Raw genomic sequence first — 27,090 nt, 5'->3', positions numbered from 1 at the left:
GCGAAGAAACACGAGCCTTTATTTCTCCATTTATTACGTTTGAACGCAAGCGACAAACAGAGACACGGGGAGGGGGAGGGGGAGATTCCCCCTTTCGCTCTTACTGCGTTACAGTCGTACTCGCAGAACGTACTCCGCCACGCTCGCCTTACAGCCTTCGTTCTGCAGTTTGATCTCAGTGCTTCTCGTCCGATCAGTACGTGGATACATTCGTGCGCATAAATAAGTCCTCTTTGTAACAGATAACACATTCAAAACTACGATCTCTACTCTCCTTATCCTGGGTTAGGTGCGTCAACCTTTTATTTATGCTTTTTTTTTATTTTTTATTTTTTTTTTACATTCAAAGCCAGAGAGGAAAAGGTGGGAGAGCATTAGGCTGGTTCACTGGCTGCCCACTTCCTGCCCACTTCCTGTCTCCCGAACAGTCCAGGAGAGCTCACACACGTCTTTACAGAAGCCTCGGGGCTATGACCCTGGCTTCTGAACAGGAACATCCTCCACCAGCTTCCTTTCATCTTGGATTCAAGGTGCATCTTTTTTTTAATTTTTCCCCCCCTCCTCCAACAGGCCTTCGCAGATCCTCCAGTACAGCACCGATCTCCTTGTCGCGTGCATTCTGTGTGCTGTTACAGTACAGTAAGTCAGTGAAGCAGGATGTACATGGCCTACACAGAGTCTACTTGCAGTTCAAGTGGTCCGATGATCGGCCCAATCACCTTTCAGCAAACCACTCGCGTCGCGTGGCCTGGAAAGAAAACGCACTCCTAGGGTCTGTCCCAACAACGGTCAGTCTCAGTCACTGTAAGTACACAAAGCAGTATCTGCTCTGAGTGTGATGACATCGGATCAGCTGGGCGCTACAGTGGAAACGGGGGTTCATTAAAGCACTTCTATTTTCTTTTTTTTGGGGGGGGGGGGTTCAGTCAGGTGTTTGCCTCTGAAAACTCAAGGGGAACCCACAGATTGTCTTAAGGGTGCACAGTTTGTGTGCTGTTTTGTCCATACACAGAAAACTTAAATTCCTCTGTCTTTTTTTTTTTCCCCCACAACATAGGATTTGTGCCGTTCTTTCATCTCCTCAAGCTCACATGCTTCCCGTGAGAGAGAACCTACGGGGCTAAGATTGATGTGAGCGCAGGGGGGAGGGGCCTGAAACAAAGCCAATGGTGAATAAAATACCTGAAATATCCTAGGAGCTGAGCGCCCATTTGACTGGGTACTGTAGGCCTTCAAATGCTAAACAGCCCCCGCCAGCTCCTGGGCATAAGTCTTCCCCAGTGTGGGGATGAATCTTCTGCTGCATGCTGGTCTTTGTAGTTTTGTAGCCAGCGGTAGCCTAGGCGAAGCCGCTGTCTATCAAATGGGATACCTGAGAGTAATTGGGTCAAAGGCTAAGAGTGAAAGAACGATTCCCGCCCTGCTGGTCAGTCCTCCACACCCTGGCCACCGATTTACCTGTTTTTTTTATTATTATTATTATTATTATTATTATTATTATTATTAACAATATATTTTTCTTAAAGTAATATTCCGGTCAGATAGACAAACTTGGACTGAAAGGGAATCTTAACAAAAAATATATATATATTGCTTTTGATATCCGTTTTTTTTTTTTTTTTTTTTTTTGGCTTTTTCTGGTCAGCGAGAGTCCACACGTGGGGCGTGTCCGGTCCGGGCCGGCCTCAGGCCAGTTCCTCCTGTGGGGTGAGGGGGCTCCGGGGCGGGACGGTGCTGAGAGAGCGGAAGGCGAAGACGGAGGGGTCGTAGGCGTACCTGGGTGGGGGGCGGCTTCCGCTCAGGTTCTGCAAAAAAACAAAAGAAGAAGAGGACAACCAATGAGAGTGGGGCTCCAGCACTCGAAGAAGACCACAGCGACCAATGAGCAGTAGCAGGGACTTCTTTTCAGTCTAATCTGGTCCTTATCCTTGCTGAGCCATGAGGTGTCCAAAGGGCACAACTTGCCCTGGTTGTGGGGGCATTAACAAGTTAGCGTGACCCGATGACAAACACTGGTCGCTCGCGGGTCAACTGTCACGTCACTGATCGCCGTGGCGATCGGTTTGAACATGGAAAAGAATCTCCCCTAACAGCCAATCGCACGGTGGCATGACGCATTGAAATCCTTTTTTTCAGTACGTCCCCAGTTAAAAGAAAATAGCCGGTCTCTGACCTGTACTACAACCGAAGCAAAGGCAAAAGGCTACAAGCGAATGAAATTTGCACAGCCGCGCTCCCCCGGACAGGGTGATGGATGGTAAAAGGCTGGGTTTGTTTTCGGGGTCGGTACGTTTTTTTTTTGTTTTTTTTTGTCGTTCCTCCCAAACAAAGCTGTGGCTCTCTAACCATTAACCCCCGACGCAGGCGAGGGCGCCGGTCGGAGGTGTCACGGGCAGGTTCAGCGTCCAAGGCCCCCCCCCCCTCCTTGTGCGCTGAGTCAGCGGATGAGTCACTGACCACTGTGGGAAAGGACGGGGCGGGACGGGACCGCCGTCCGAATCGCCGCGACCTCGGACCCGAGACCGTATCGGCTTTGGCAGAGACGCTCGCGCACAAACAAACAACAAAAAAAAAAAAAGGAATTTCCAGGAACGCCGCACTCTGACCCACCCCCGCGCGTGAGTAACGGCAGTCACTCTCCCTCTGGCTCAAGGAGAGAGGGGCGCGCTAACCCCTCGTCTGCCAGTGTCCGCGTGTAAAATTCACTGCGCTCAAAGTCTAAAGCAACTTCCTTTAGCCTGACTCCTTGTAGCACAAGTACAAAGAATCCCTGGGGCAGAACTATCCCTGGAAATATAAGCATCCGCCATCAGAGCTGGGCAACGAGGGCCGGATCTGTTTCTGCTTCTCATGCCCACTTCAGGCCCTAATTACTTAATTAGCCCCTAACATTTACGCCATCTGGCACTTTAGCTGCATTTCTTGATAAGCGTATGAATGACAGCCAAAGACTGTCCTTGTGTCCTTATATGAAATTGTTTTTTTATTTTTTTATTACGGTGATGTAATCTACGAGTGAACCAGTGTTGGTGTGTACAGTCATATGGGGTCAAAGACTATGATTAATACAGAGTACCATTTATTTTATTTTATTTTTTTATGAGTTATTTATTCATTTATATTTTATTTAGCGCACACTGTCCTCCAGAGACAACGTACACATTAGTTCACACGATCGTGAAAAACGAACAGCCGTGCAGCGGAATAAATAGTCTAGCGCAGTTTAAACTAAACTCGCCGTTATAAAATATTGATGCAATGAACACAATTAGCAAAAGAAAAAAATAAAGCAGAAGCGACTGTAAACACAGTGGCACAGGGACTACGGATAAACACAAGCCTTTCAACGAAACCCGGCAGGGTTAACAGGGGCGGGAATCAGTGGAAATGTCAATTTGTTTCTGTGGAAATATCAAATAAACACAAGAAATCAAATAAGATATCAGATGACCTGGTAGGAGCACGCAGAGGCTAATTCTAGCTAAGGGCAATGGCTGACAGATCCATAGCTAGCATCTGCCAGAAGCCAGAGGAAACTGGTGTGCATTTTAACAAGGCAAACGTGAGGCTAACGTTAGCCAACGTTCACAAGCATATTCTAGTTTTGTTCCATTAGCCAGGAATGATGGCTAACATTAGCCTACATTGTGAAAGCATAGTGCACATTGAACAAATAGGTGTAATAATTTTTTTTTTTTGTGTGTGAAACAATCTGTGGAAAAATCACTACTCTCTTTTTGCTGTGGTGTCCATCTTAATTATGGTCTGTCACCAGGCAATCACGTAAGAGGACTTAAGGCATTAAACAGCACCTGTTTACTGGAACACGGAGTTCACCAGGAACATTCTCCTTGGTGAACGCAACGCGTCTGGCGGAACGCAGTGGGTAGATCTAGAAGGTTCCAGGCCGAGGACAGGCAGGTGGCTGGAGGACAGGAGAGCACCGGGTTCTGGTTGACTGGATTGCCTTGAAGCCAGATTAGGCAAGGGGGTGGTGGGGGGGGGGGGGGGGAGCGGGGGTCAAGTGGATCATTTTGCAGGAGGAAGTGGGACAGGGACAGGGCACATACCGAGGGGCTCAGCGCCAGTCTGGTACACCTCGGCACCAGGAATAGGGACACGGCGAGTTGGGGGGGGGGGGGCGGGGTGGGACTGGGGGGGGTAACGGGGCAATTTCCACCGCACCGTCACGTACACGCAATACATCACGGGCTACGGACGCGTCTAGACATGAAGTATGGCTGAATTGCTGTTGGGGTCCCAGCAGGGGGTGGGGTGGGGTGGGGTGGGGTGGGGGTACTAAGGGATGGAAGGACTCAGATGTCCCGCTATTCTTGGCTCGGCTGTGCCCCTCATAACGTCGCTAATGATGGAGGGATCTACGGCGGCCTGAGGCTACCTCCACCATCTACACTAATGAATGCCGAGTGGCAGTGTAGCGTAGCGTAGCGGCTAACGCTCGGGTCGATGTAACGTTAGATCACGTTCACTCTCAGGGGACGCCATAAAGCACAGCGACTTACAAAAAAAAGGGCAACATCTGTCTTGGTCTCTCAGAAATACAAAAAAAAAAAACAAGGAACCCAAAAACTGAAAATACACCTCATTTGAAACACTTCTAACACCAGTAATATTGGTTTGGCTGGGAATTCCTACAGATCTGAGAACTGGCTGTTTGGAAGTTTTACCAAAAATCTAAACAGTCAAAAAGTATTTTAAATATGTAGTAGACCCAGGTCTGTTTGCTGAGGAATGTTGGAGGCTGCTGTGTCAGTAGATGTGTAAAACGTAAAAATGGATTTTTGAGGTGATGCTAGGTCAGGTGTGTCTCCCACTACTTTTTGGAACATGAGTTACTTTAGCGCAAAACTCGAGGCTTGCCTCTATGCGACAGGTTCTGTTTGTGCTCACGGCCCACATGAGTAAGTACTGGGCTAGTCTGGTGTACTCAGCATATGATCAAATAATACAGATGATTACAAACTTAATTCACCTTAACTGGTTTCATGGGTCCAAATTATTTGCTAATTTTAAAGTAAAAACAAAAAAAAAAAACTGCTGACACTGCCAGTCCACCAGGCCCTGGTCTAAGAACAGCTTCGGTGCTGGTGATTCCACCGATTCAGCATAAATTCAGTTAGCATTTTTTTATAGATCCATGTCGAATAATGGAGGAAGAAGGGAAATGCGGAAGGAAAAAAAAGGAACCTTTCCTCAAAACATGGTGAACATTCGCATTCACTCGGTTTTACAAAATCAGAGAATGCGGGGGGGTGCAGTTGGACATGTTTGCAAGAGCACGCCTCATTCACCATGGGGACGGGGGAAAAAAAGGGACTTTCCTCCCAACCTGGCAAACAATCACAGCCTCTGTTTTTTTTTACAAAAACGGAGACTCCAGACAGAGGGGATGAGGAGGGAGAGGGGTGGAGGAGGAGGGGGTGTACAGGTGGCCCCGTGTCCCTAAAAACACACCTGGGTCACGCAGCGCTGCAGTTGGATGCTGGGAAAGCGGCAGTTCGTGGGGGGGGAGGGAGGCATGTGGCATTATTACCTGGGCCAGCGCAGTATTAATAGCAGGTGAGTCCCCTTCAGATGCTCCTGATTAGCAGCTTACAGGAGGGCGGGGCAGCGAGGGGGACGGCCTCCAGGCGATTACAGCGGACGTGAAGGCCGGCTCGTTAGCCCGGCGCTAATTAGCCTCCTTAAGACACCGTTTCCACCGATCGCTTCACCGGCAGCGCAGGAAGGGCCGAGTGTGGAAGCAGGGCTTTATTTTTATTTATTTTTTAAAACTGGAGTTTATTCTGACCTGCTCTTCCCCTGGATTCAGAATAATTTTCCAATTTTTATTTCCCCTCCCATACTAGCTTTTGATTTTTTGGGCTTTTTGGGTTTGGTCTGGAAAATGTGTGCCGTCCACCGGTGTGACTGTACAGCCACTGAACTGTGCCACAGCAAAGACGGTGATCTCCAGCTCAAATCCTGCAGGGCCCCTGCATCGGCTGGCTTTGTGTTCCTGCACTTAACTGCTAAGTCACTGATTGGCTAAGGAGTCTGCACACCTTGTTTCCAAGGCCTAAAGTGGCTGTTGATTCGAAAGGAAATCACAAAAAGCAGCAGAGACTGTGCAGAAGGACCAAGTGTGAAAGCAGGGCTTTATTTTTATTTCCTGTGCAAAAAAAACTTTAGCATTGCCTTGCCTGTTCAACCTGTACTTCGCTCATGGAATGACACAGTTGTGAAGAACATGGTGTTGGTGCAGAGTACCTCCGGTTCACCCATGTACCCGACGAGGGGACAGGGGAGTGCAAGCTAGCTGGTTCTTCTGGGGTCAGCTGTCTAGCATAATCGACTCTGCGTACCGGGCTCAATTAACACAGACGTTTGGCTGGATTACTGTAGGCCAAACTCGTTATGATTAGTCTCTCTTAACTGAATTAATTATAGCTTTATCACAGCCAATTACCCTGTTATGTAGCCAACAACAACAACAACCACAGAGATGTACTGGATTTCCACTGACCTACAGGCTGCAAAATCAGTCCGTAGACAAAGCGGAGTCGTAGTCATAACAAGGGCCGATCCGTTTCAGGATTTCGTGCCAACTTCTGCTCTTCGTTATATAATTAGCTCAGTCGTATCTGGATCTCACATCTGTATCAGCACCGGCCACAGGGCGCAAGTCCATCCTAAAGACTGTGCTGTGCTCAAGCGCAGGAGTGACTCAGCACAGTTAATCCAGCTGTCAAAAACCTAAAACTGCAGTAACCGGTTGGAACAAAAACCAGCACGCAGACCCGGCCCACCAGGACCGGAGTTACGCGCCCCTTGTCCGAACGCATCCGGCTGACTGACTGACGTACTGTACATCTGCTCTGCAGGCCTGAGACCGAAGCCTGGATTTATAGACCGTAACCCTGGTTACCACTGAGCTCCCAAATGGGGAATATACTCCAGGAACGAAAGCCTGACAGTGCAGGGCAGAGATGGGAAGGTCAGGGGGCAGAGATGGGAAGGTCAGGGGTCGGAGAGAGAAAGTCCCGCCATTTGTTTCTTCCTCCCGTGAACTCAGCCAGCTGACTTTGACACTGATTAGTTCTACTTCCTGGATGAAGATTTGGGCCAATCCAGGGCATTGTAACAGAATCCTGGGGCAGGCTTTTACTTTCTGAACCTGGACTTTCCGCCTCCTGTGAAACGCTCGGCATCGATCGGACCAAGTGCATTTTTAGGCTTTTTAGAGGCTGAATGAGACTCTTGTTTGAGTGGGACTGCTGATGCTGCTCTGGGTGGAAACTCAGCACCCGTAGGAGGGAGGGAGAGAGGGAGAGAGAGAGAGAGAGGAGAGAGAGAGAGAGAGGAGAGAGGAGGGAGAGAGGAGAGAGAGGGGGAGAGCCTTGCTAAAATTAGCCGCCCCAGCAGGAAAAGGAGCAGGAAACGTCTTTGTATGACTTGGCAGCGCGTTCTTCAGCCCACGGGGCTCAGGACCGCTGGCGAGCCGCGGCCCCCCCTTGCCCCTTGCCCCCCCCCATCCCCCCAACCCCCCTTGGCCTGGCGGGGGCTGGCGGTTGGGCCGCAGGGTAGGGGAGGGGTCACGTCGCAGCTGCACAGCACCGGTCCTCCTCTGAACCGTCTCTCTCGAACCCGATCCCGCCCGTTCCCCCTCAGCCCCTCTCCTACACGCTGGCGCCGAGCTGAGACTCACGCGCGGTAACGCGTCCAGCGCTAATGCTAACTCTAACAGAGCGCACACGGGTCCGACTGGGACCACACGTACTCTGCCAGAGTCGATTTAACACTGAACTTTTCACCGTGCAGCCCCCTCCCTCTGCCCCTCTCCCGCTCTCACTGTACACCCTCCAGCCTCCGCCCTCTCCGCTCTACTGTACCTCCCCTCTCCCTCGCCCTCGCTCACTGTACACCCTCCACCCTCTCCCTCTGCCCCCTCCGCTCTCACTGTACACCCTCCACACCCCTCTCCCTCTGCCCCCTACCCCCGCTCCTCCTGTACACCCTCCACGCCCTCTCCCTCTGCCCCTCTCCCGCTCTCACTGTACACCCTCCACGCCCTCTCCCTCTGCCCCTCTCCCGCTCTCACTGTACACCCTCCACGCCCTCTCCCTCTGCCCCTCTCCCGCTCTCACTGTACACCCTCCCGCCTCCCCTGCCTCTCCGTCTCACTGTACACCCTCCACACCCTCTCCTCTGCCCTCTCCCGCCTCACTGACACCCTCCACCCTCTCCCTCGTTCCGCTTGACCCCACTCCTCTCCCCCCATCCCCCACCCCCCCGAACAGCACTGGTCATGGGAGTTCGCGGTGCGCTACCTTCTCGTTCAGCCTGCTTTGAATTAATTAGGCTTAAGTGGCCAGTTAATTGAATCCTGATCTGGGTTTGGCAGCTGCCCAACCGGTCGTCCGCCCTGCGAAAGCGTCGTCTGCCCCGTGAGCCCGTGAAGCTTCGTCTTAACGAACGGACGTGCGCTTTCCTCCTGCTCGCTTCCGTTTATTTCTGCTTCAGAAAAAAAAGAAGAAAACACTGCAGGGCTGTGGTCTGCGTTGATTACGATCAGTTGGTCGTTCGGTTTGCTTACGCAAGGCTTTCCTCCGCTCCACACAGCTAAAGCAGGGGTGACGTGACCGTGTAGAAGAAAATCAGCCCAGCTAAAGTCATGCCCCAGGGCATGCTGGGGGATTCCACGCAGGCCGCCTCTTGAGGGACCGGGCCATCGTAACCTGGCAACGGCCTCCCGCGGACCCGCTGAGCTGTGGCAGATGTGTGAGGGAAAGCGCACCGCCTCCCACCGCTCCAACACCGCCACACGCGCCTTATCCAGCGGGCCAGGGGGGGGCGGGGGGGGGCTGTCGCTAAACGCCTCTCTGCCTCCGGCGTCGACCCGCCTCACGTTCCCGGATCCGGTTTCTTCGCGAAACGGCCCCGTGTCGGACACTGCACCGGGGGGGCGGGGTGGGGGGGGGGACAGGAAGTGACATAAGGCGGTATCGCATTCCAGGTCAGACGCCTGAGAGGGAGGAGGGTAAGATGTTATCCACATGTTAGCGGCCGTAGGAGCCGCTCGCCCCGGGCCATAACGAGCGAGCGAGCGAGCGCTAGGCGCTGGGAGACAGATTGGCGGTTTCCGGGGGCCACACCCCTCCCTGCGCGGCCTGAACGTCGCGGGAACGGCCGCGCGGGTTCCCATCGGCGCCGCCCTAGGGGCCGTGTGTCAGGTCGAAGCGGAGGATGGAAGGACGAGAGCATCGTTCAGAGATATTTACTCCAAACAGACTGCTGATGGACAGCCGGTGGAGAGGGAAGCAGAACGCTCACACTCACACTACTGCTAGAGACCGGAAATGGGCAGGAGAAAATACTTTATTTCACTGGGTTTTGTTTCATGTTATCAGTATGTATACATGCGCGCACACACACACACACACACACACACACACACACACACACACACACACACAGAGCACCACTGCTCCTGGAGACTCTAATCAGTGTCGCACAGGTCATTGTCACATGGTGCTCCCTGGACCAGGTTCAGTCGTTTTAGCAGAGTTTTGTCCTGTTCCTTCCTGCTCGGAGACATTGGTGGTTACAGCCTGCCCCCCTCCCCCTCCCCCCGACCCCGCCCGCCCGCCCATCGTAAGGTTTGGGGCCAAACGTGGGCCTCACCAGAGGATCTCCCAGAAGCAGGGCTGTCTGCTCTGCAGAGAGGCCCCTCCTGCTGTATCCTGACCCGCTGGCTTCCTGTAGAATCCTCACATCTCCCCGAAAACTGCCCCTCAGCAGCCGCAGCTTGTTATTCTGATCCGGGGGGGTCGAGCCCCCCCCCCCACCCACAGACTTCCACCTGCTCCCGCCCAAATAAGAACCCCGTGTCCCTCTGCTCTGTCTGATCCCCTACGTTCCCGCCCCTCCCCTCCCCTCTACACCACACCACACACTCACACACCTCCCCAGGGGCCCCCAAACCACAGCGGGCTCACAACCCCCCCTCAACCCCAAACTGCACCTGGAGCCTTGCCAGGAAACTGAGAGAGAAAGAGAGAGAGCTACGCTTGCCCCAAATCTCCAACATCTCCACATCTCAGCCCTGACTGGAGAGAGACTACCAACCCAGAAACAATCCCCCCCCCCCCCCCGGAGGTCATTAACAACGTGCCGGAGGGTCCCCAAAAGGCCTTCTGCACCCCAAACTCTGAGAGAATGCTTTCGCTCAGTCTCTGTCCCACTCTCTGCTCCCCATCTAATTCACGGACCGTGATTCACTGTGTACATGAGTTAGTGCTACTGCCAGGCAAAGATTCTGTGTTGCTGGTTCAAAGTCCGGGAACTTCTCTCCTGTGTGTGTGCGTGTGTGTGCGCGTGTGTGTGTGTGTGTATGCGTGTGTGTGTGAGGGTGGCCCGTGTGTGTGTCTGTATGTGTGTGTGTGTGAGTGTGTGTGTGTGTGTGTGTACGTATGCGTGTGTGTGTGAGGGTGGCCCATGTGTGTGTCTGTATGTGTGTGTGTGTGAGTGTGTGTGTGTGTGTGTGTGTACGTATGCGTGTGTGTGTGAGGGTGGCCCGTGTGTGTGTCTGTATGTGTGTGTGTGTGTGTGTGAGTGTGTGCGTGTGTGTGCGTGTGATGTGTGTGGTGTGTGTGTGTGTGTGTGTTGTGTTGTTGTGTGTGTGTGGTGTGTTGTTATGCATGTGTGTGTGTGTGTGTGTGTGTGTGTGTGTGGGAGTGGCCCATGTGTGTGTGGTGTGTGTGTGTGTGTGTGTGTGTGAAGGGTGGGGTATGTGATGTGTGGTGAGTGTGGTGGGTGTGTGTGTGTGTGTGTGGTGGGGTTAGGTGGTTGTGGTGTGTGTGTGTGTGTGTGTGTGTGTGTAGTGCCATGTAGGTGGCTAGGTGTGTGGTGTGTGTGTGTAGTGAATGCTCGTGGTGAGGACCCCACGCAGCCGATGACGCAAGGCTTTGCCTCATTCTGCTAATCCTTCTGGAGCTGCGCGGGACCCTGCCAAAAAGCCCCGGCACCTCCACGCTGGCTCAAGCTGTTCCCTCGGAGAGGGCAGCGGGCACCCCCCCCCCAAATACGACCCGCACCCCAACGCTTCCACAGAGCAGCTGCACAGCCCGCCGTCAATATTCCATCAGAGAATCCCCGGGATCTCAGCGTGCTCCAGCACAGACCGGGGCCTGCGTTCAGCGCCGAGTACCAAACACGCCCAACACGCTCGTTAAGACACGCAAACAAACGGACGTAAAGCAGGACTCCGTCCCCCGTTTCGTCAACACCCCAACAAATTAAATCCGACTTGCTCATGGTTTCCATAGAAATATATATATATTTTTTTTTTGGGTCAAATTTTTTTACAGGGGAAATTCTTGGGAGCTACGTAGCGCCCCAGAACGAGTTTAACGAAGAGAGATTTCCTGTTGGAGGGGGACCAGCTGGAGCTTCGGCGGAGCGCGGAAGCGGGCACCTGTGCCAGGTGCGCTGCCAGCCTGCCCCCCGGAGGGGCTCAGCGACGTTGGCGCGGAGGCAGACGGTATTGTCTGGGCCCCCCGTGACCTCATTCAGCGCAGGCCCTCTCTGTAACAGGACTCCCCCCCTAAATCCGCGCGGAGGGGGAGCAGACGGGGGCCCCCGCGTACTCACCCGAATCTTTATGGTCCTCGTCTTCCCTCCGCCGTTCTTCTTCAGCAGCATTTTCTGCGGGAATAAAAGACCCTCGTTAATTCGGGACACACATTTTCAGACGGGTCAAGTCGCTCTCCACCCACCCCCGCCCCCACTCGCCCCCCATCCCGAATTACCCCCGCAACAGCGTGCAAATTTCAGCGTCGCCAAGCGGTCTGAGAACGTCCAGCAAACATTTGGAAAACGCTACCTGAACACGTTCCAAAAAAGCTCTCTGAACGGGTCTTAACCCCACTGTGTCACGGTCGAGCCGGAGATATGTGCGGTGTTTTTTTTTCTGTAACAGAGACGGTTCCCCCCCGAGTTCCCGGAGTCTGTGGTTCGGGATCCTGGCGTACAAGGAGCCCCAACAATTGGAGAATTGTCTGGGGATTATTATGCCACAAGTGCCTTTTTGGACGAGGGGAATTAATATGGAAATTTTAGAAGCGCGGCCATTGTGTGGGAGCTGGGAGAGGAGCCAAACATGGCGGGTGACAACCTGTCGCGGGCCTGCTCTCGCTCTCGCTCCCTCTCTCTCTCTCCCTCTCTCCCTCCCTCTCTCCTCTTCTCCTCTCTCTCCCCTCCTCCTCTCTCCCTCTCCTCTCTCCTCTCTTCTCTCTCCCCTCTCTCCTCTCTCTCTCTCTCTCCTTCCCTCTCCCTCTCCCTCGCTCTCCCTCTCGCTCTCCCTCTCCCTCTTTCTCTCTCTCTCTCTCTCTCTCTCTCTCGAGGAGGGACCCACGGAACCAGGACCACGGGTTCGACTCCAGCTCGATCGCGTGGGTTCCATCTTTGGTTTAGGAGTGGCTAGGCTACAGTGACTGGACACGAATCTTCCACGTGCGCGTGTGTGTGTTTGCGTGTGTGTGCACATATGTGTGTGTGCGCAAACATGTGTGTGTGTGTGTGCGTGTGTGTGTGTGAGCGAGTGTGTGTGTGTGAGTGTGTGTGTGTGAGTGCGTGTGTGCGTGTGTGCGTGTGTGTGAGTGTGTGTGTGTGTGTGTGTTTGCGTGTGTGTGTGTGTGCATATGGCAGGATAAATCCGTATGACAAGGCAGAAGTGTGTCCCCCTCATTTTTCCAGCACCCCCCCAGAAGGGTTAACATGCTTCGCCAGCTCTTTACTGTTGTCCCTCCGCCCCCCCTCCTCCCTGACCCGCCAAATCCCTCCTCTTCCACTTGACCGAGTTCCCCCACCCACCCGCTCGCCCTCCTCTCTCTCTCTCTCTCTCTCTTCTCTCTTTCTCTTCTGCCCCCTGCTCCTCGTCATCTGCTCACCCTCTCCACAATCTCCCGGAGACATATGGACCCCCCCCCCCCACCCCCCCTCGCTGTCTGTGACCTGGCAGCTACTGGTTTTAATGATCACTCGTCCAGACTTCTCTCCCACTTGTTTATTAGCTCTCTCTCTGTCTTTCTTTCTCTCTCTCTCTCTCTCCCTCCCTCCCACCCCCACCTCTCTCTCTCTGTCTTTCTCGCTCTTTCTGTGTGTGTGTGTGTGTGTGTGTGTGTGTGCGTGTGCTTGTATGTGGGTGTTTGTGCGGCCAAAGCATTAGGGTCAGGGGTGATAGGACTTGGTCCCCCTTTACCCTGGTTTTTAAGTTGTTATTGCAACTCGATGTTTCATTAAAGAGCATCAAAACTCCCTCTCTCTCTCTCTCACGCTCTGTCTGTCTGTCTCTCTCTCTCTCTCTCTCGTTCTCTGTCCCTCCCTCCCAGCCCCACCTCCCTAACTGGTTTTGTGGGAACAGAGCATACATCTGCTCGGAGGATTGTGTCCCTCTGAACTGGGGGGGGGGGGGGCGGGGGCGCTGGCCCACATCCGTCCTGTGAGAGAGAGACCCACTGTGTCACCAGAGGAGGGTTATAACGCCTTATAACGCCTCATAACACTGCACCACCACGTCCTCTCAGTGTCAAAAAAAAAAGGTTTTTTCGCCAAACCCCTGACAAGTGTGACATCTGCACGGCGGTCCAGATGACGGGAAGGCCGGGACGCGAACGCCCTCGCAACGCTGCGGCGACGCTGCGGAAACGCTGCGGAAAGGCTGTCACAGCTACCACGGCAACCTGCAGTGCATGCGCAATTTATGGCACGTACGGTTCCGCCACCTTCGTTGAACTGTACAGGTCAGGGCTGCCAAGGGCAGTTTCTGTCCCCCTGTCCCATTAAAACAGGGCTTCCCAGCCCTGTGCCTGGAGATCTCCCATCCTGCATGTTTACATTCTAACCCCTAATCTGGCACACCTGGCTCTACCAATCAGCAGCTCGATGAGTTCTCTAGCTCCAGAGTGAGGTGTGCTTTGTCAGGTTTGGAGAGAAAAACCTACAGGAGGGTAGATCTCCAGGAACAGGGCTGGGCAGTCCTGGTGTAGGCTGTACACGTATTTGGAAGCTGTGTTGTATTTTGGGGAATGTGTGTTATTGTGTTTTCTCTGATTGTGAGGGGGTTCGGGGGAGGTTTGGGGGTGTCTGTGGGAGGGATGGGGGGGTCGGGGGGGGCTAATCGAACCTGCTGCATCTTCTCCAGGTCCAGGCTGGGCCTGCGCTGCTCGCCGGCGTACCCCTGGCGGTGGCGGCGGTAGGGCGCGGCCGGCGGCTCGAAGTGGCCGAGGAGCAGGGGCCTGGGGGGCCCGCGGGACGGGGGCCGCAGGCCGTGGTGGGGCGGGGGGGAGGCGCTGAAGAGCACGGGGCTGGGGGCCAGGGCGAGGCGGGGGCCCTGGTCCGCGGGGGGGCCGCACAGGTCCTTCACCTCCTCGTCGCTGGAGGCGCTGCTGCTGTGCTCCGCCCACTTCCTGTCCTCGGCGCGGATGATGCGCTCCAGCTCCTCCTCCGAGCTGTGGCGGTCCCGCGCCGGGTCCAGGAGCAGGCGGAGGCGGCGCAGCCGGGCCGGGGACAGCGCCCCCTGGTTGTACTGCTGGCTGGTGGCCAGCGGGGTCAGGCCGCAGTTCCGCCGCCGCTCTGGGGGTCAAAGATTAGAGTGAACGTGCGCCCCCCTCTCTATGAGTGAGTGAGTGAGTGAGTGAGTGAGCGAGCGAGTGTGTGAGTGAGTGAGTGTGTGAGTGAGTGAGTGAGTGAGTGAGCGAGCGAGTCAGTGAGTCAGTGAGTGTGTGTGAGTGAGTGAGTGAGTGAGTGAGTGAGTGAGTGAGTGAGTCAGTGAGTGAGTGAGCGAGTCAGTGAGCGAGCGAGTGTGTGTGCATGTGTGCGTGCGTTCGTGTGTGTGTGTGTGTGTGTGTACGTGCATGCGTGCGTGCCTGCATCCATGCGTGTGCCAGCTGTAGCTGAAGACCTTCTCAAAAATGTAAAATGAAAAAGACCAACTGGGATAAGTAAAAAATCAAAACCATAAGTTGGCACAAAATCCCAAAATGGATGGACCCTGAGTGCACAGCCCTGGCTTATGTACAGCGCTGTTAGACGGGTGTCTGGGGATGCTCATATTTTCATTTTACTCAGTTTTACATGACTGCATTTCACCCAGAACCCGAGAGACAAAGCAGATTCAAACTCGCTCTCCCAAACCAGCTCTCTGTCATGTGACTCAGAGAGAACAGGGCCCTCAACCATCAGGGCCTGCTTCTAGAACTTTCACCCTCACCCTCGCATGTTCTCCTTTCTGCACACGCTCCTGTCCCTCAGGAGTAGCCCAGGACCCTGCATTTGTTTAAACAGTGCATCTGTGCATTTGCATTTGGATTTGCATGTGGATTTGAGAGTGACAGTACCCCTGTCGATCTGTGCCAGCTCCTGGTTCTCCCCCTCCGAGTCCTCGCTCTCCCATCCCTCCTCACTGCCGTGGTAGGAGATCTGCAGAGGGAGAGGCGGGGTAACAGGAGTTCAGCCAATCAACAGCCACAATCCAGCTCTGACATCATCACAATATGTACCACCGGCCAGCTACACCCTCCAACCCCCATCTTATCACAATATATACCACCGAACAGCTACCTGTATACTCCCCACCCCACACCTCATAACAACATACACCGCCAGGCAGTCACTGGCGAACCCCCATAGGGGAATATCCAAGCTAGGAGGTTAGCATTAGCCTCGGGTGAACGCTGGCAGCACACTGCTTTAATGCCTGCATGATGTCTGGAGCCTCTCCTCAGAGAACGTCAGGCATTGTGGGGTGACGGCAAAGCTGCTTCCGCTCGATTCAGTGGTTCTTAAGCTTGGTTCTGGTTCCTCTGCGCATGCTGGTTCTCCTTCAAGCCAGAACTGCAACCCCAGAATCGTAACAACCACTTTCCCAGAACATTCACTCAGTCAGATCCACCAGTGCTTTTATTTAATGTGTTCGTAGCTTTAAGGAAAGATACGTTATGGAGATGCATGTTTTCACCAGCCAGCGGCACTGAACGGAGATCGGCTGCCATGGAAACCAGCAACCCCAAAACCGAGCCCGGGAACCCCTCTTCTGGGCTCTTGCTGTTTTTTTTTTTTTCCCCTCTCATTAAGCTCAAGTAACAGAAAGGGGATGCTACAGATGGCTCTTACTTTAAAAAAAAAAAAAAAAGCCCCCAAATTTCACTTGGAGCTTCCACCTGCTATTCAGAAGCGATTCCATTGGCGGGTCCCACGGCAACAGATCGCTGGGACCAGGGTTAGGTAACCCGGTGCAGCAACAGCGGGTCCCACGGCAACGGGCCGTACCACGTTAACAGTCCTGACGATCGGTACCATGGTAACAGTCCTGACGGTGGGTCCCACAGTGACGGGCCTCCCTCTCCCTCTATCTCTCCCTCCCTTCCTCTCTCTCTCTCCCTCTCTCTCTCCCTCCCTCCCTCTCTCTCCCTTTCTCCTCTCTCTCCCTCCCTCCCTCTCTCTCTCCCTCTCTCCCCTCTCCCCCATCTCCCTCTCTCTCTCTCTCTCTCTCTCTCTCCTTCCTTCTCTCCCTCTCTCTCTCTCCCTCTCTCTCCCTCCCTCTCTCTCTCTCCCCCCCCCTCCCTCTCTCTCCCTCTCTCTCTCTCTCTGAGGCTGGTGCACGTGCGGGGCGTGCCCAGGCGGGTGCTTCCCGCCGCAGGACGCCGTATCGCAGAGAGACGCAGGCCGCCGGCATCCGCCCGCCGCTTATCGCGCACGTGTCTCCCGCTGAGCGCAGCGCGAGAGAAACCGCCGCTCCCTGCTTCCGTCGCCCCCGTCCCCCCCCATCCCCCTCCTTCCCTGCCCCCTCCCCCGCATGCTTTACCGTGTTCGGATGTGAACCTGTGTGACTATTTACAAGCCCCCCCCAGGCCCCTCAAAACCCCCTCCCCCTCCCCATCCCAGTCTCACACTGTGCACCTGTGACCTTTCTCCAAGCCCCGCTGCTACGTTTTCGGCTTTAAGCAGACGCTCTCCTCCCCCAGTGACTCACAGGAGCGCAACACGCTAGGCCTTTTACGCAACCAGCACAGCTGAGCAGGTGCCATCGGTCACAGCCCATAATAATCAGCACATTAAACCAAGAGGGAGGCCGTTGGAGAACGCGGCGCCTCGATTAGCGAATGCGTTTAAAGGGTACGGCGTTAGGTGCAACACGGAAACCGACGAGCGCAGCCGGGCTAACCGCTTTCAAACGTTAGCCAAACCAAAACAGAACACAACCAGCATTCAGTGACCTCACACTCAGAAATGAGAGTTCGCTCGCAAGGAGGTAGCACCAATACATTTTTCTGTTTTTTGGAACAAAATCTTTTTAAAAAAAAAAAAAGATTTATTTTACTGGGAAACCCTTGAAAGCAGCACAGGTCTGAGTCTGAGGCGAACAACAGGCTCCACTGGCCTAAATCTCCTCCGTGAGCCAGGGAGATGGCTCCACACCTGTGTCTGCTTCCACCACAGATATTAATAACACGCACCAGATGGCTGGCTCTCTGTTCTTAATGCTGAAAAGCTCCCTCTGCCTTCCCTTGACCGAGAAGCGTTCCAAGTCGACGCATCTTCTGAAAATCCGTTAAGGTGGCCGAGCACAGCCGCTGCTTCAACAGGCGTTTTGGAAACGCCTGAAAACTCCTGTTACTAACAGGAACTTCCAGCAATTAAGAAAAAGGGTAAGATGGAAGGAATGCAAGATCTGACCACGGTCTGCAATAATATTTGTGCTTCCACTTTACTCTGGGATGAAAAATAAAACACGAGGACAGACCATCTTGGTAAGGTGTCAGCCATGTTGGTAAGGCGTCGGCCATCTTGGTGAGGTTGAGTCGCCGTGAGCCAGGCTGCGTTGCCCACTGGGATCCCCCCAACCCAGTTTCCAGGGTAACAGGCCTTCACAGACCTCCTGACACACGCCCGCGTGCCCACTCGCTGCTCAAAGCGGTTATTCATGAGGAGTTTCAGAAGAGAGCTGCTGACTCGGGATCAGCTTTGCCTGTTAGCTCGTACTGGACAGGGACGGGATACAGGCCGGGGTCAAGCCGAACCCACAGCAGCCCCCTCACAAGTAAACACTGGGGGGCATCGCACTCAAGAGGAGAAACGGAGAGTTGGGTATAAAAAGAAACCGAAGCGAACCACTCACCGCCACCCCCCCTCCGCCCCCCACCCCGTCTGGTCAAACAGGCCGGATCGGCAGCGATGTGATCTTGGCACAGAGGCGACGGAAAGCCGACTGACCTGTCCCCTGCGTGAGCCGTTTCCCCTCTCTCTCTCTCTCTCTCTCTCTTACTATGACAGGCACAGCAGGTCGACTGTCACTCATCCTGAATGAAAACCTGCATCCCCACTCGAGAATAATAAGGACATGCGGGATGTAAATCTGTCTAGAGGCAGTGCACACTGACAGAGAGAGAGAGGGGGAGAGAGAGAGAGAGAGAGAGAGCACGCATTTGAATAGTCACCTTTCCCCAGAGGAGCGATGGATAGAGAACTGAACACTGGGGCTATCTTTACACGGTGAAGTTCAGAGAAGAATCACCAACATCTGAAACACTGCAGTGTGTGGGTGTGAGTGTGAGTGAGTGTGTGTGTGTGCGTGAGAGTGCATGTGTGTGTGTACGCGTGTGCGTGCGTATGTATTTGTGTGCGTGTGCTCGCATGAGTGTGTGTGTGTGCGTGCGTGACAGTGCGTGTGTGTGTGGGTGTGAGTGCATGTGTGTGTGTGGGTGTGTGGGTGTGAGTGTGAGTGTGCGTGAGTGTGAGTGCATGAGAGTGCATGCGTGAGTGTGCGCGTGTGTATACGTGTGTGCGCTCGTGTGAGTGTGTGTGTGTGTAAGAGCAGTCACACAGCTCCCATAAGGAGGATGTGGGTCTGTGTGTGACGGAGACAGTTTCTCAGTGGCGGTGTGAAACCCCACACACACACACACACACACACACGGCCAGTTTGCATAAGTGGTTCAGCCCTGTGGTCACATTTGCTTAGGCCTTTCCCAGCAGCCTCAGCATACTGCCCCTGCAGTGGCGACTACGGAGACGCCAGGCTACCTCTCTCTCTCCCTCTCTCTCTCTTTCCCTCCCTCTTTCCCTCTCCCTCTCTCTCTCTCTCCCTCTCTCTCTTTCTCTCCCTCCCTCCCTCTCCCTCTCTCTCTCTCTCTCTCTCTCTCGCTATCGAATGTTCTTTCTTCTGTCCTTAAGGGCGATGCGAGTCACCGGATCCCTGAAGTCAAAGTGTGTTCTCCACCGCGGGGATCGTTTTACTACGCTAAGCACGGTCACAACCCAACCAGAGAAACTCAAGACAAACCAAAAAACACCACTGCCGAAAAATACAAGTACGGTTTATCCATATATATATATATATATATATATATAAATATGTGTATGTATACATACGTATGTATACATATATGTATTCAGTTCAGGCTTGTGATGTCATATACTGACAGAACTTCTGGTTTGCCTGCATGTGTTTCTGGTAAATATACAACTCAACTGAATATCCCATCCCAACTCAACACAAAAAGTTCCTCTTTCCCTTCATAGCTGTTGGGTCACTAATTATTGGCACAGTAAATTCCCCTTCACCCACAGAGAGACACAAACACACACACACGCACGCACACACACACACGCACACACACACACACACACGCACGCACACAGTGTGGTGAGGATTATGTACTACATGAACAGGTTATCTGTAGGGATGATCGGATGAGTATTCTGCATCTCTAATGAAAAAAAGAAGAGTAAAACACACGCACACGCACGCACGCACACACACGCACACACACACACACACATGCACACACACACACACACACACACACACACACACACAGTTACACACACGCACACACACACACACAGTCACCACACACACCACAACACACCACACACACACACACACACACACACACACAGTCCCACACACACACACACACACACACACACACACACACACACACACACAGTCACACACACACACACACACACACACACAGTCACGGACCAGCATTATTCAAGCCACCCACAGTCTTCAAACGCAATGACATCATAGAACATTCACAAATATAAGCCAGGACAACATTTCCCATCAGAAACAACACATTTCCCCCTCGTTTCCCAAAATTACAGAAACTGAAAATTCAGTTTAGGTGCCCATCTATGTGGGACATGCAGATCCATCCATACGTCTAAATTACCCAAGTTCACATGGCCAGCACGCAGTCAGTCAGTCACACAGCAGGTGTTGCGCTGGCTTCGAGTCCGACTGCAAGTGGAACAGTGCTATGACATCACACACACACGTCTCCCATCATTACTGAGCTGCACGTGAGCCCTGCTGAAGGCACTTCTAAACACATTCACGAAACGCTGAAACGCAACGTGAACATTTCACCTCCATCACAGAGCGGGCTGCTCAGAGGCAGCATGGGGCTGGGCTGGCTCAGTCCATAGGGTTGACACGGGTGGCGATGTAGTATACTGGGTAAGGAGCAGGTCTTGGATAAGAGCATCTGCTAAATGCCTGTAATGTAATGTAATGTAATGTAATGTGATGTGATGTAATGAAACGTGAAGCTTCACGATAAGTAGGCTGCTGAGAGACTGAATTCCAGCAGCACGCACGACCAGAGCCAAACTCTCACAGAGAGTAGGGTGTGGAACCAGTGTTTGGACAGGGTGGAAGTATTAGGGTTGGGGTCAGAGTGGAAGGTGGATGCCTGTGTGAGATGAGACTCTGTATGCGCAGTGTGTGTGTGTGTGTGTGTGTGTGTGTGTGGTTTAGGTTTAGGGATAAGGTCAGGGTTGAAGGTGGATGCTGTGTGTGTGAGCTGAGACTCTGTATGCGCAGGGTGTGTGTGTGTGTTGCGTGTGTGTGTGTGTGTGTGTGGTCAGCAGGAAGGGCACAGTAACTACAGTGATTATGGGATTAGAGCACCACTGACCCACACAGAGGGAGAGCTTCTCAGGCTCAGGTCCAGGAGAAGGGTTAGGGGAACACACACACACAGCATGCAGAACACACACCACACCATACTATACACCACCACACACACAGCATGAGCACACACACACACACACACACAGCATGACACACACACATATACACACACACACCTACACACACAGCATGCAAGCACACACACACACAGCATGCACGGACACACACTCACACACACACACACACATACACATACACACACACGCATACACACACACACACACCTACACACACAGCATGCAAGCACACACACACACACACACACACAGCATGCAGACACACACACACATATACACACACACACCTACACACACAGCATGCAAGCACACACACACACAGCATGCACGGACACACACTCACACACACACACACACGCATACACACACACACACTACTGTACAAAGAGCTAAGTAAGGAATAAAAGGAAATGGAGGCCTGTTTCCCAAGCAGTCGGCCCTGACCCTTTGAACTTTGACCCCAAACCCCACACACACACACACAGGGCACCACCCCAGTCCAACAAAAACCTCTCAGCTCCTCTTATCAGCCGGGATCGTTTCTCTCTTTCTCCTCAGGATGGATGTTAATTAGCGGGGGAGCTGGCCGCTGTCGCCACGGCCCTAGCGGAGTTAGCGGGAGAGCACAGAGGGGAGTCAACATTGGAGGAACGCAAGTTACTCTAAATAATTTAGGAAACACTGGGTAGCAGCACTGCCTAGGAATACAGCTTGTTTCATTTTTGAGAGCTAGGCTAGCCAAAATTGTTTCTTGTAACTTGGCCTAATTTTGAAAGCAATACTTTTACGGCAGATTTTGCTAGTTTGAATAAATGACTTATAGACAGGGCATTGCACAGTATGTGTGAGTAACTTGGCATTTTTGTACAATTTTAATTTTGTAATCAAACAATGCATGTGAGGTTCTCAACACGTGCACATTCTCAGCTTTTATTTAAGGGTATTAGTATATACTTTGGTTTCACCATTTCACCATACAGCACTTTTTATACATTGCCCTTCCCCCACCGTCATGTTTTTCCACATACTAATGTTCTGCAAATGAATGTAGTCATGGTTAGCTGTCACATATCCTGTGCATGCAATGACTGCTTGAAGTCTGCGGCCCACAGACATCACCAGGTGCTCAGTATCTTCTCTGGCAATGCTCCGCCAGGCCTGTACTGCAGCCATCTTCAGCTCCTGCTAGTTTCGGGGGCCTAGCTGACGAGTTAAAGATAGTTTTCACTTCAGCATATGAAACACGTGTTTAATTGGATTCAGATTGGGTGAATGACTTGGCCAGTCCAGAAACTTTCCAGTTATTGGCTTTGAAAATATCCTTTTTCGCTTTAGCAGTATGTTTCTGGCTCACTGAAAGACAAAGCACCGTCCAATGAGTTTGAGGGCATTCGGCTGAACTTAAGCAGAAAAGATGCTTCTGTGCACTTCAGAATTCATTCTGCTGCTGCCACCAGCAGCCACTGTACATCATCAATAAAGACAAGTGAGCCGGTAACTGTGGCAACCATACATGCCCAAAACATAACACCCCCACCACCAGGTTTCGCACATAAAGGGGTGGGTGCTTTGGATCTTGCACACTTCCTTTTAGCCTACACACCCTGCTCTTGCCATCACTCTTATACAAGTGAATCTTGGTCTCTTCTGTCCCCAAGACCTTTTTCAAAGAACTCTACAGGCTCTTTTAGGTAGACTACTTCTTTTTTTAGCAAACTGTAACCTGACCATCCCGTTTTTGAAGCTAACTAGTGGTTTGCATCTTGCAGTGTAGTATCTATAGTTCTGTGCATGAGGTTTTCTGGGGACGGTAGTCACTGACACATCCACACGGCCTAAAGAAGAGTGTTTCTGATCTGTCGGACAGGTGTTTGGAGCTTCATTCTTCAGAGAATTCTTCAGTCATCAACTGTAGACATCTTCCTTAGCCCACCTGGCCTTTGCAACTATTGAGCTCACCAGTGCTCTTTCTTCTTAATGATGTTGCAACAGTTGATTTTGGTAGCCTAAGTTTCCTTTCATTGGCACAACTCTGGGCCTCTTGTTGACAAATGGCAATAACAGGATCCAAAGGCAATCAAAAACTTTGAATCAAAACCAGATTGAAAGATCTCTTATACCTGCACCAAGGAAGCAAGTGAACACACATGACTAATCAGAAACGCCAATAAAGCCATTTGCCCAAAACATGATGGTGCCCTAAAATGGGAGGCTATGCATAAAAGGTGTTGCAATTTCTACATGTTGAAGCCAAGGTGTATCAAAATACCCTTCGATAAAAGCAGAATCTGCACACATGAATTGTTTGATTACAAATCTAAAATCATGGAGCACAGAGCCGAAAAAAATGATTATTATTTTTTTTAATCTGTCTTTGTCCCAAACATTATGGAGCCCACTGCGTGCATGTGTGCGCGCATGCGTGCGTGTGCGTGTTTGTGTACGTGTGGGAGTTTTCTCGTGCGTATGTGTGCGTGCGCGTGTGTGTGTATGTGTGGGAGTTTTCTTGTGCGTATGTGTGTGTGCGTGCGCGTGTGTGTGTGTATGTGTGGGGTTTTCTGCTGTGGTGCGTTGTGTCGTGTGGGGCTGTGCGTGTGTGTGTATTTGCTTTGTCACACGTAGACAGAACTTCCCGCTGATCCGGCTGCTCAGAAGCTCTTTGCCGGTGAGCGACAGGCGCTCTCTCTCTGAGGCCTCGGTTACACCGCTGACCTCCAGCCAATTACAGGCAGCCCCCTGAGCGAGCGTGCGCGCCCGCGCTGCCAGAGCCGCGACCTGGAGCCGCAGTCACGGCAACCGTGCTTATCGGTTAAGCCCCCGCGGAAGCAGATAACCCAGCTCAGGGGCCAGCGAGCGAGCGAGCGGGCGAGCGAGGCAACGCGTTTGGCTCGCGGTCTAAAAGCGGACCGCCGCGCGCTCCGTGGGACCGCGCTCGCGGGCCGTGATCTTCGCCCCGGAGACGTCTGGAGGACGGACGGCGGTCCCGTGCGATAGCGACGCCCGACAACGTGCCCCCGCCGTCAGACAAACCGGGAGGGACGGCCTCAATCGCAAAACGCACCCCCCCTCTATCCCCAGGGAAAAGGCCAGGCTTTCTCTCTCTCTCTCTCTCTCTCTCTCTCTATCTCTCTCACTCTTGCCCACCCTCCCTCTCTCTCTCTCTCTCCCTCCCTCTCTCTCCTTCTCTCTCTCTCTCACTCTTGCCCTGCCTCCCTCCCTCTCTATCTCTCTCTCCCTCCGCTCCCTCTCTCTCTCTCGCTCCTTCTCTCTCCCTCTCTCTCTCTCTCTCCCTCTCTCTCTCCTTCTCTCTCTCCTTCTCTCTTCCTCTCTCCTTCTCTGCCTCTCTCTCTCCCTCTCTATCTCTCCCTCGATTTCCTGTTTTCTCAGGTTGGTCCACTTTCCTTCGCGTTCCTGGTTTTCCGCGAGCGGCGAGTGGCCTCGTCCAAGGATCGCAAAGCGGCCGCCGTCATTACACCCCGACGTCCGTGCGTCACGGTTTTCGCGGCCCGTGGGATGGGGTTTGCTTCCTGAAGCTCCGTTTTTTAACGGCCACATCGCCATGGTGACCCAGCAGGGTAGGAGGGGGCGGGCAGAGGGGGTCACATGGCCGCAGAGATAAGAAACCAAAATGCTCCACAGCTTTTTTTAAAAGACTCCCCCCCCCTTTTTTTTTCTTGCGGAAGCAGTGCTGTGTAGTGTCGAGTTGAGCCCGGGCAATGTGATCAGCTGTGTGATAGGAAGATAGGAAGACTGGTCACATGGTCTCCTTTGATGACTGTGCAAGGGCAGCTGATTGGCTGGTTCGCCGGGGCTGGGCCCCCACACCCTCATAAGAGACACGTATCCCGACACGCTCTGATAAAGGCGCATGGTTAAAATGGATTATGGATTAGAAACGCAGGCTTACGGCCTCTGAGGACTGGGGACAGGCTGGAGAGTGGTGTATGCTCAGTTTACAATCAGGTGCTACTGAAGTATAAGAGCACACTGTGAGGTCCTAACAGTATCTGCCTGACCCACTGTGTATGTGTGTGTGTAGGTGTGTGTGTGTGTGTGTGAGTGCAAGGGTGTGCTTGTGTGTGTGAATGTATGTGCGTGTTTGTGTGTGCATGTGTGTCCGTACGTGTGTGTGTGTGTGCTGCATGCACGTGTGCGTGTGTGTGTGTGCTGCAGGTACATGTGCGTGTGTGTGACTGTGTGCATGTGTATATTTGCAAGTGTATATGCTTGCATCTGCACAGGTGTGAAGGCACATTTCCTTGTACCCAGTCTCAGTCACATGTACAGTACCTGCCGATAACTGTGTGTGGGTGAGTGTGAAAGAGAGAGTGCCTCTACAGCACATTCCTACGGATAGAGTACGCTTGAGTGTCCGTGTGTGAGTAGCCTAGTTTCTACCCCCTCTGGAAGTGTGTGTGTGTGTGTGTGTGTGCGCATGGTGTCTATTGCACGTTCCTGATGGCAGTTATGAAACTGCATGCCTGATTCCGTCCACAATAGCAGCGCTTCCTGCACACTCACTGTTCCAGCGTCCACCCCTTTGCAGGCCAAGAATCCCAAACAATGCGCCGCAGAAAGCCTCACAACATCCCAGACGAAACCCAGTCCCAGCACACGCAGGGGAAACGACGGCAACAGCACACTTTTCCCGAGCACGAACACAGCCAACCCCCACGACGCCGCTGCCAACTGCCAGTTCGAATACTGGGAAGGATGACTGCGTAATTATTGTCGGGATTAATTAATCCACTTGTTCCCTTATGACACCACGGAATGTGACACTTTTCAGCATCTTTGTATAGTATGTAGCATGGAAACATTAGCAAAGGAAACACATTAAGATTATCCCGTATCATCTGAGGCCGACTCAATCTGCTTCTATGAATATTTATTTTAAATGTATGACAGACAAAAACCTACCTTCAACTGAAAAGGGTGTATTTCATTGAGAGAATGTCTTCTCAGCTTTTTCGTTAAGGTCTTCATCATCCTTGTATTTCTGATAAGTATGGCTTCTGCTATAAAACTTTTTTTGCTGTTTTACTGAAGTACTGTAAGTTGGCTATACATGACTATCGACGTGCAGTATGTTCACCAAACTTAGCAAACAGTTTTGCGCACTTATCAAAAGGCACACTTGCACTCAAGTACAAACAGACACACATGCATACACACACATACACACAAAAGAGCGTACACTCAGAAACTACAGCTGAAGAAACAAAAGTCTTCGGTCGCTAAACTGCCATAACATCTCGCTTCCGGCAGGTCACTTCGCTACTTACTGTATATATAATTTCATGCCTAAATAAAATTAACAGTCGATTAAAAATAACACACAATTATCATCGTTATCGTGTGAGGTCGACTTAGCCTGTTTTCTGCAAAGATCGGTTTTGAAACTTCGGATTACTGAATTGTTTCGTCCTACTCTATCGTTCCATCCAAGTCGTCCAAATTGTTTGGAAAAAAATGTAGATTGTATTGTTTAAAATCGGAATCAAATCGTTCGCATACAGACACGCACACAGCACACACTCACACACACACTCACACAGTCGTATGCACACGCTTACATGAGAAATATACATACTATTTCTCACGCTCAGGGATCCAGCGTTTCCATTGGCTACTCTACCGGGTGATGTAATTTTTTTTACTCAATAGGGAGGGAGCGATGGTTATTTCTTAAAGGTGTATTTCTCAGAGCTGCTAGGCTAGTTAGCATCTATCTTTAATTTTATCAGTGTACGGATTACAGTTAAGTCAACGTAACACAGTGAGTATTATTTCATGAGAAGTCATTATGTGATCATATGACACAATATGAATGTTGCATGGAAAGGTGTACGTTTTTAACGTGTCAATGAAATGTCAAAATTAATGTTGATTCTTGAATGAAATTACAATACTCAAAATGGCATAATGATGGGTAAATTTGAATGTGACACAAATACTTATGCAATTCTGTGTTTTAATATGTATTGCAACTTTCCCTGAAATGCTCTAACGCCCGCACAATTTCAT

At 52.2% G+C, this 27,090-nt stretch overlaps 1 protein-coding gene across 1 annotated transcript; it reads right to left on the bottom strand.

The window, feature by feature from the left end:
• Positions 1-26,659, bottom strand: si:dkey-16j16.4 (uncharacterized). Its single transcript, XM_064304003.1, has 5 exons — positions 25,984-26,659; positions 15,399-15,480; positions 14,186-14,634; positions 11,653-11,706; positions 1-1,805 (listed from the first exon to the last, which is right to left on the bottom strand). The coding sequence occupies exons 1-5, from the start codon at positions 26,050-26,052 to the stop codon at positions 1,686-1,688; spliced, it is 774 nt and encodes a 257-aa protein (XP_064160073.1). The 5' UTR covers positions 26,053-26,659; the 3' UTR covers positions 1-1,685.
• Between the last annotated feature and the right edge of the window lie 431 nt (positions 26,660-27,090).

Source organism: Anguilla rostrata, chromosome 1, assembly GCF_018555375.3.
Source record: "Anguilla rostrata isolate EN2019 chromosome 1, ASM1855537v3, whole genome shotgun sequence".
NCBI classification, from domain to species: Eukaryota; Metazoa; Chordata; class Actinopteri; order Anguilliformes; family Anguillidae; genus Anguilla; species Anguilla rostrata.
Note: the sequence above shows the minus strand (reverse complement) of the source record. Positions and strands in the feature narration are given on the sequence as shown.

Coding starts and splice junctions, on each gene's coding strand:
- si:dkey-16j16.4 (XM_064304003.1), bottom strand. CDS start 26,052: ATGATGAAGACCTTAACGAAAAAGCTGAGAAGACATTCTCTCAATGAA. Junction 14,635..15,398: donor GCTGGCACAGATCGACAGGG/GTACTGTCACTC, acceptor TTTGACCCCCAG/AGCGGCGGCGGAACTGCGGC. Junction 1,806..11,652: donor CGAGGACCATAAAGATTCGG/GTGAGTACGCGG, acceptor GTTTTTTTGCAG/AACCTGAGCGGAAGCCGCCC.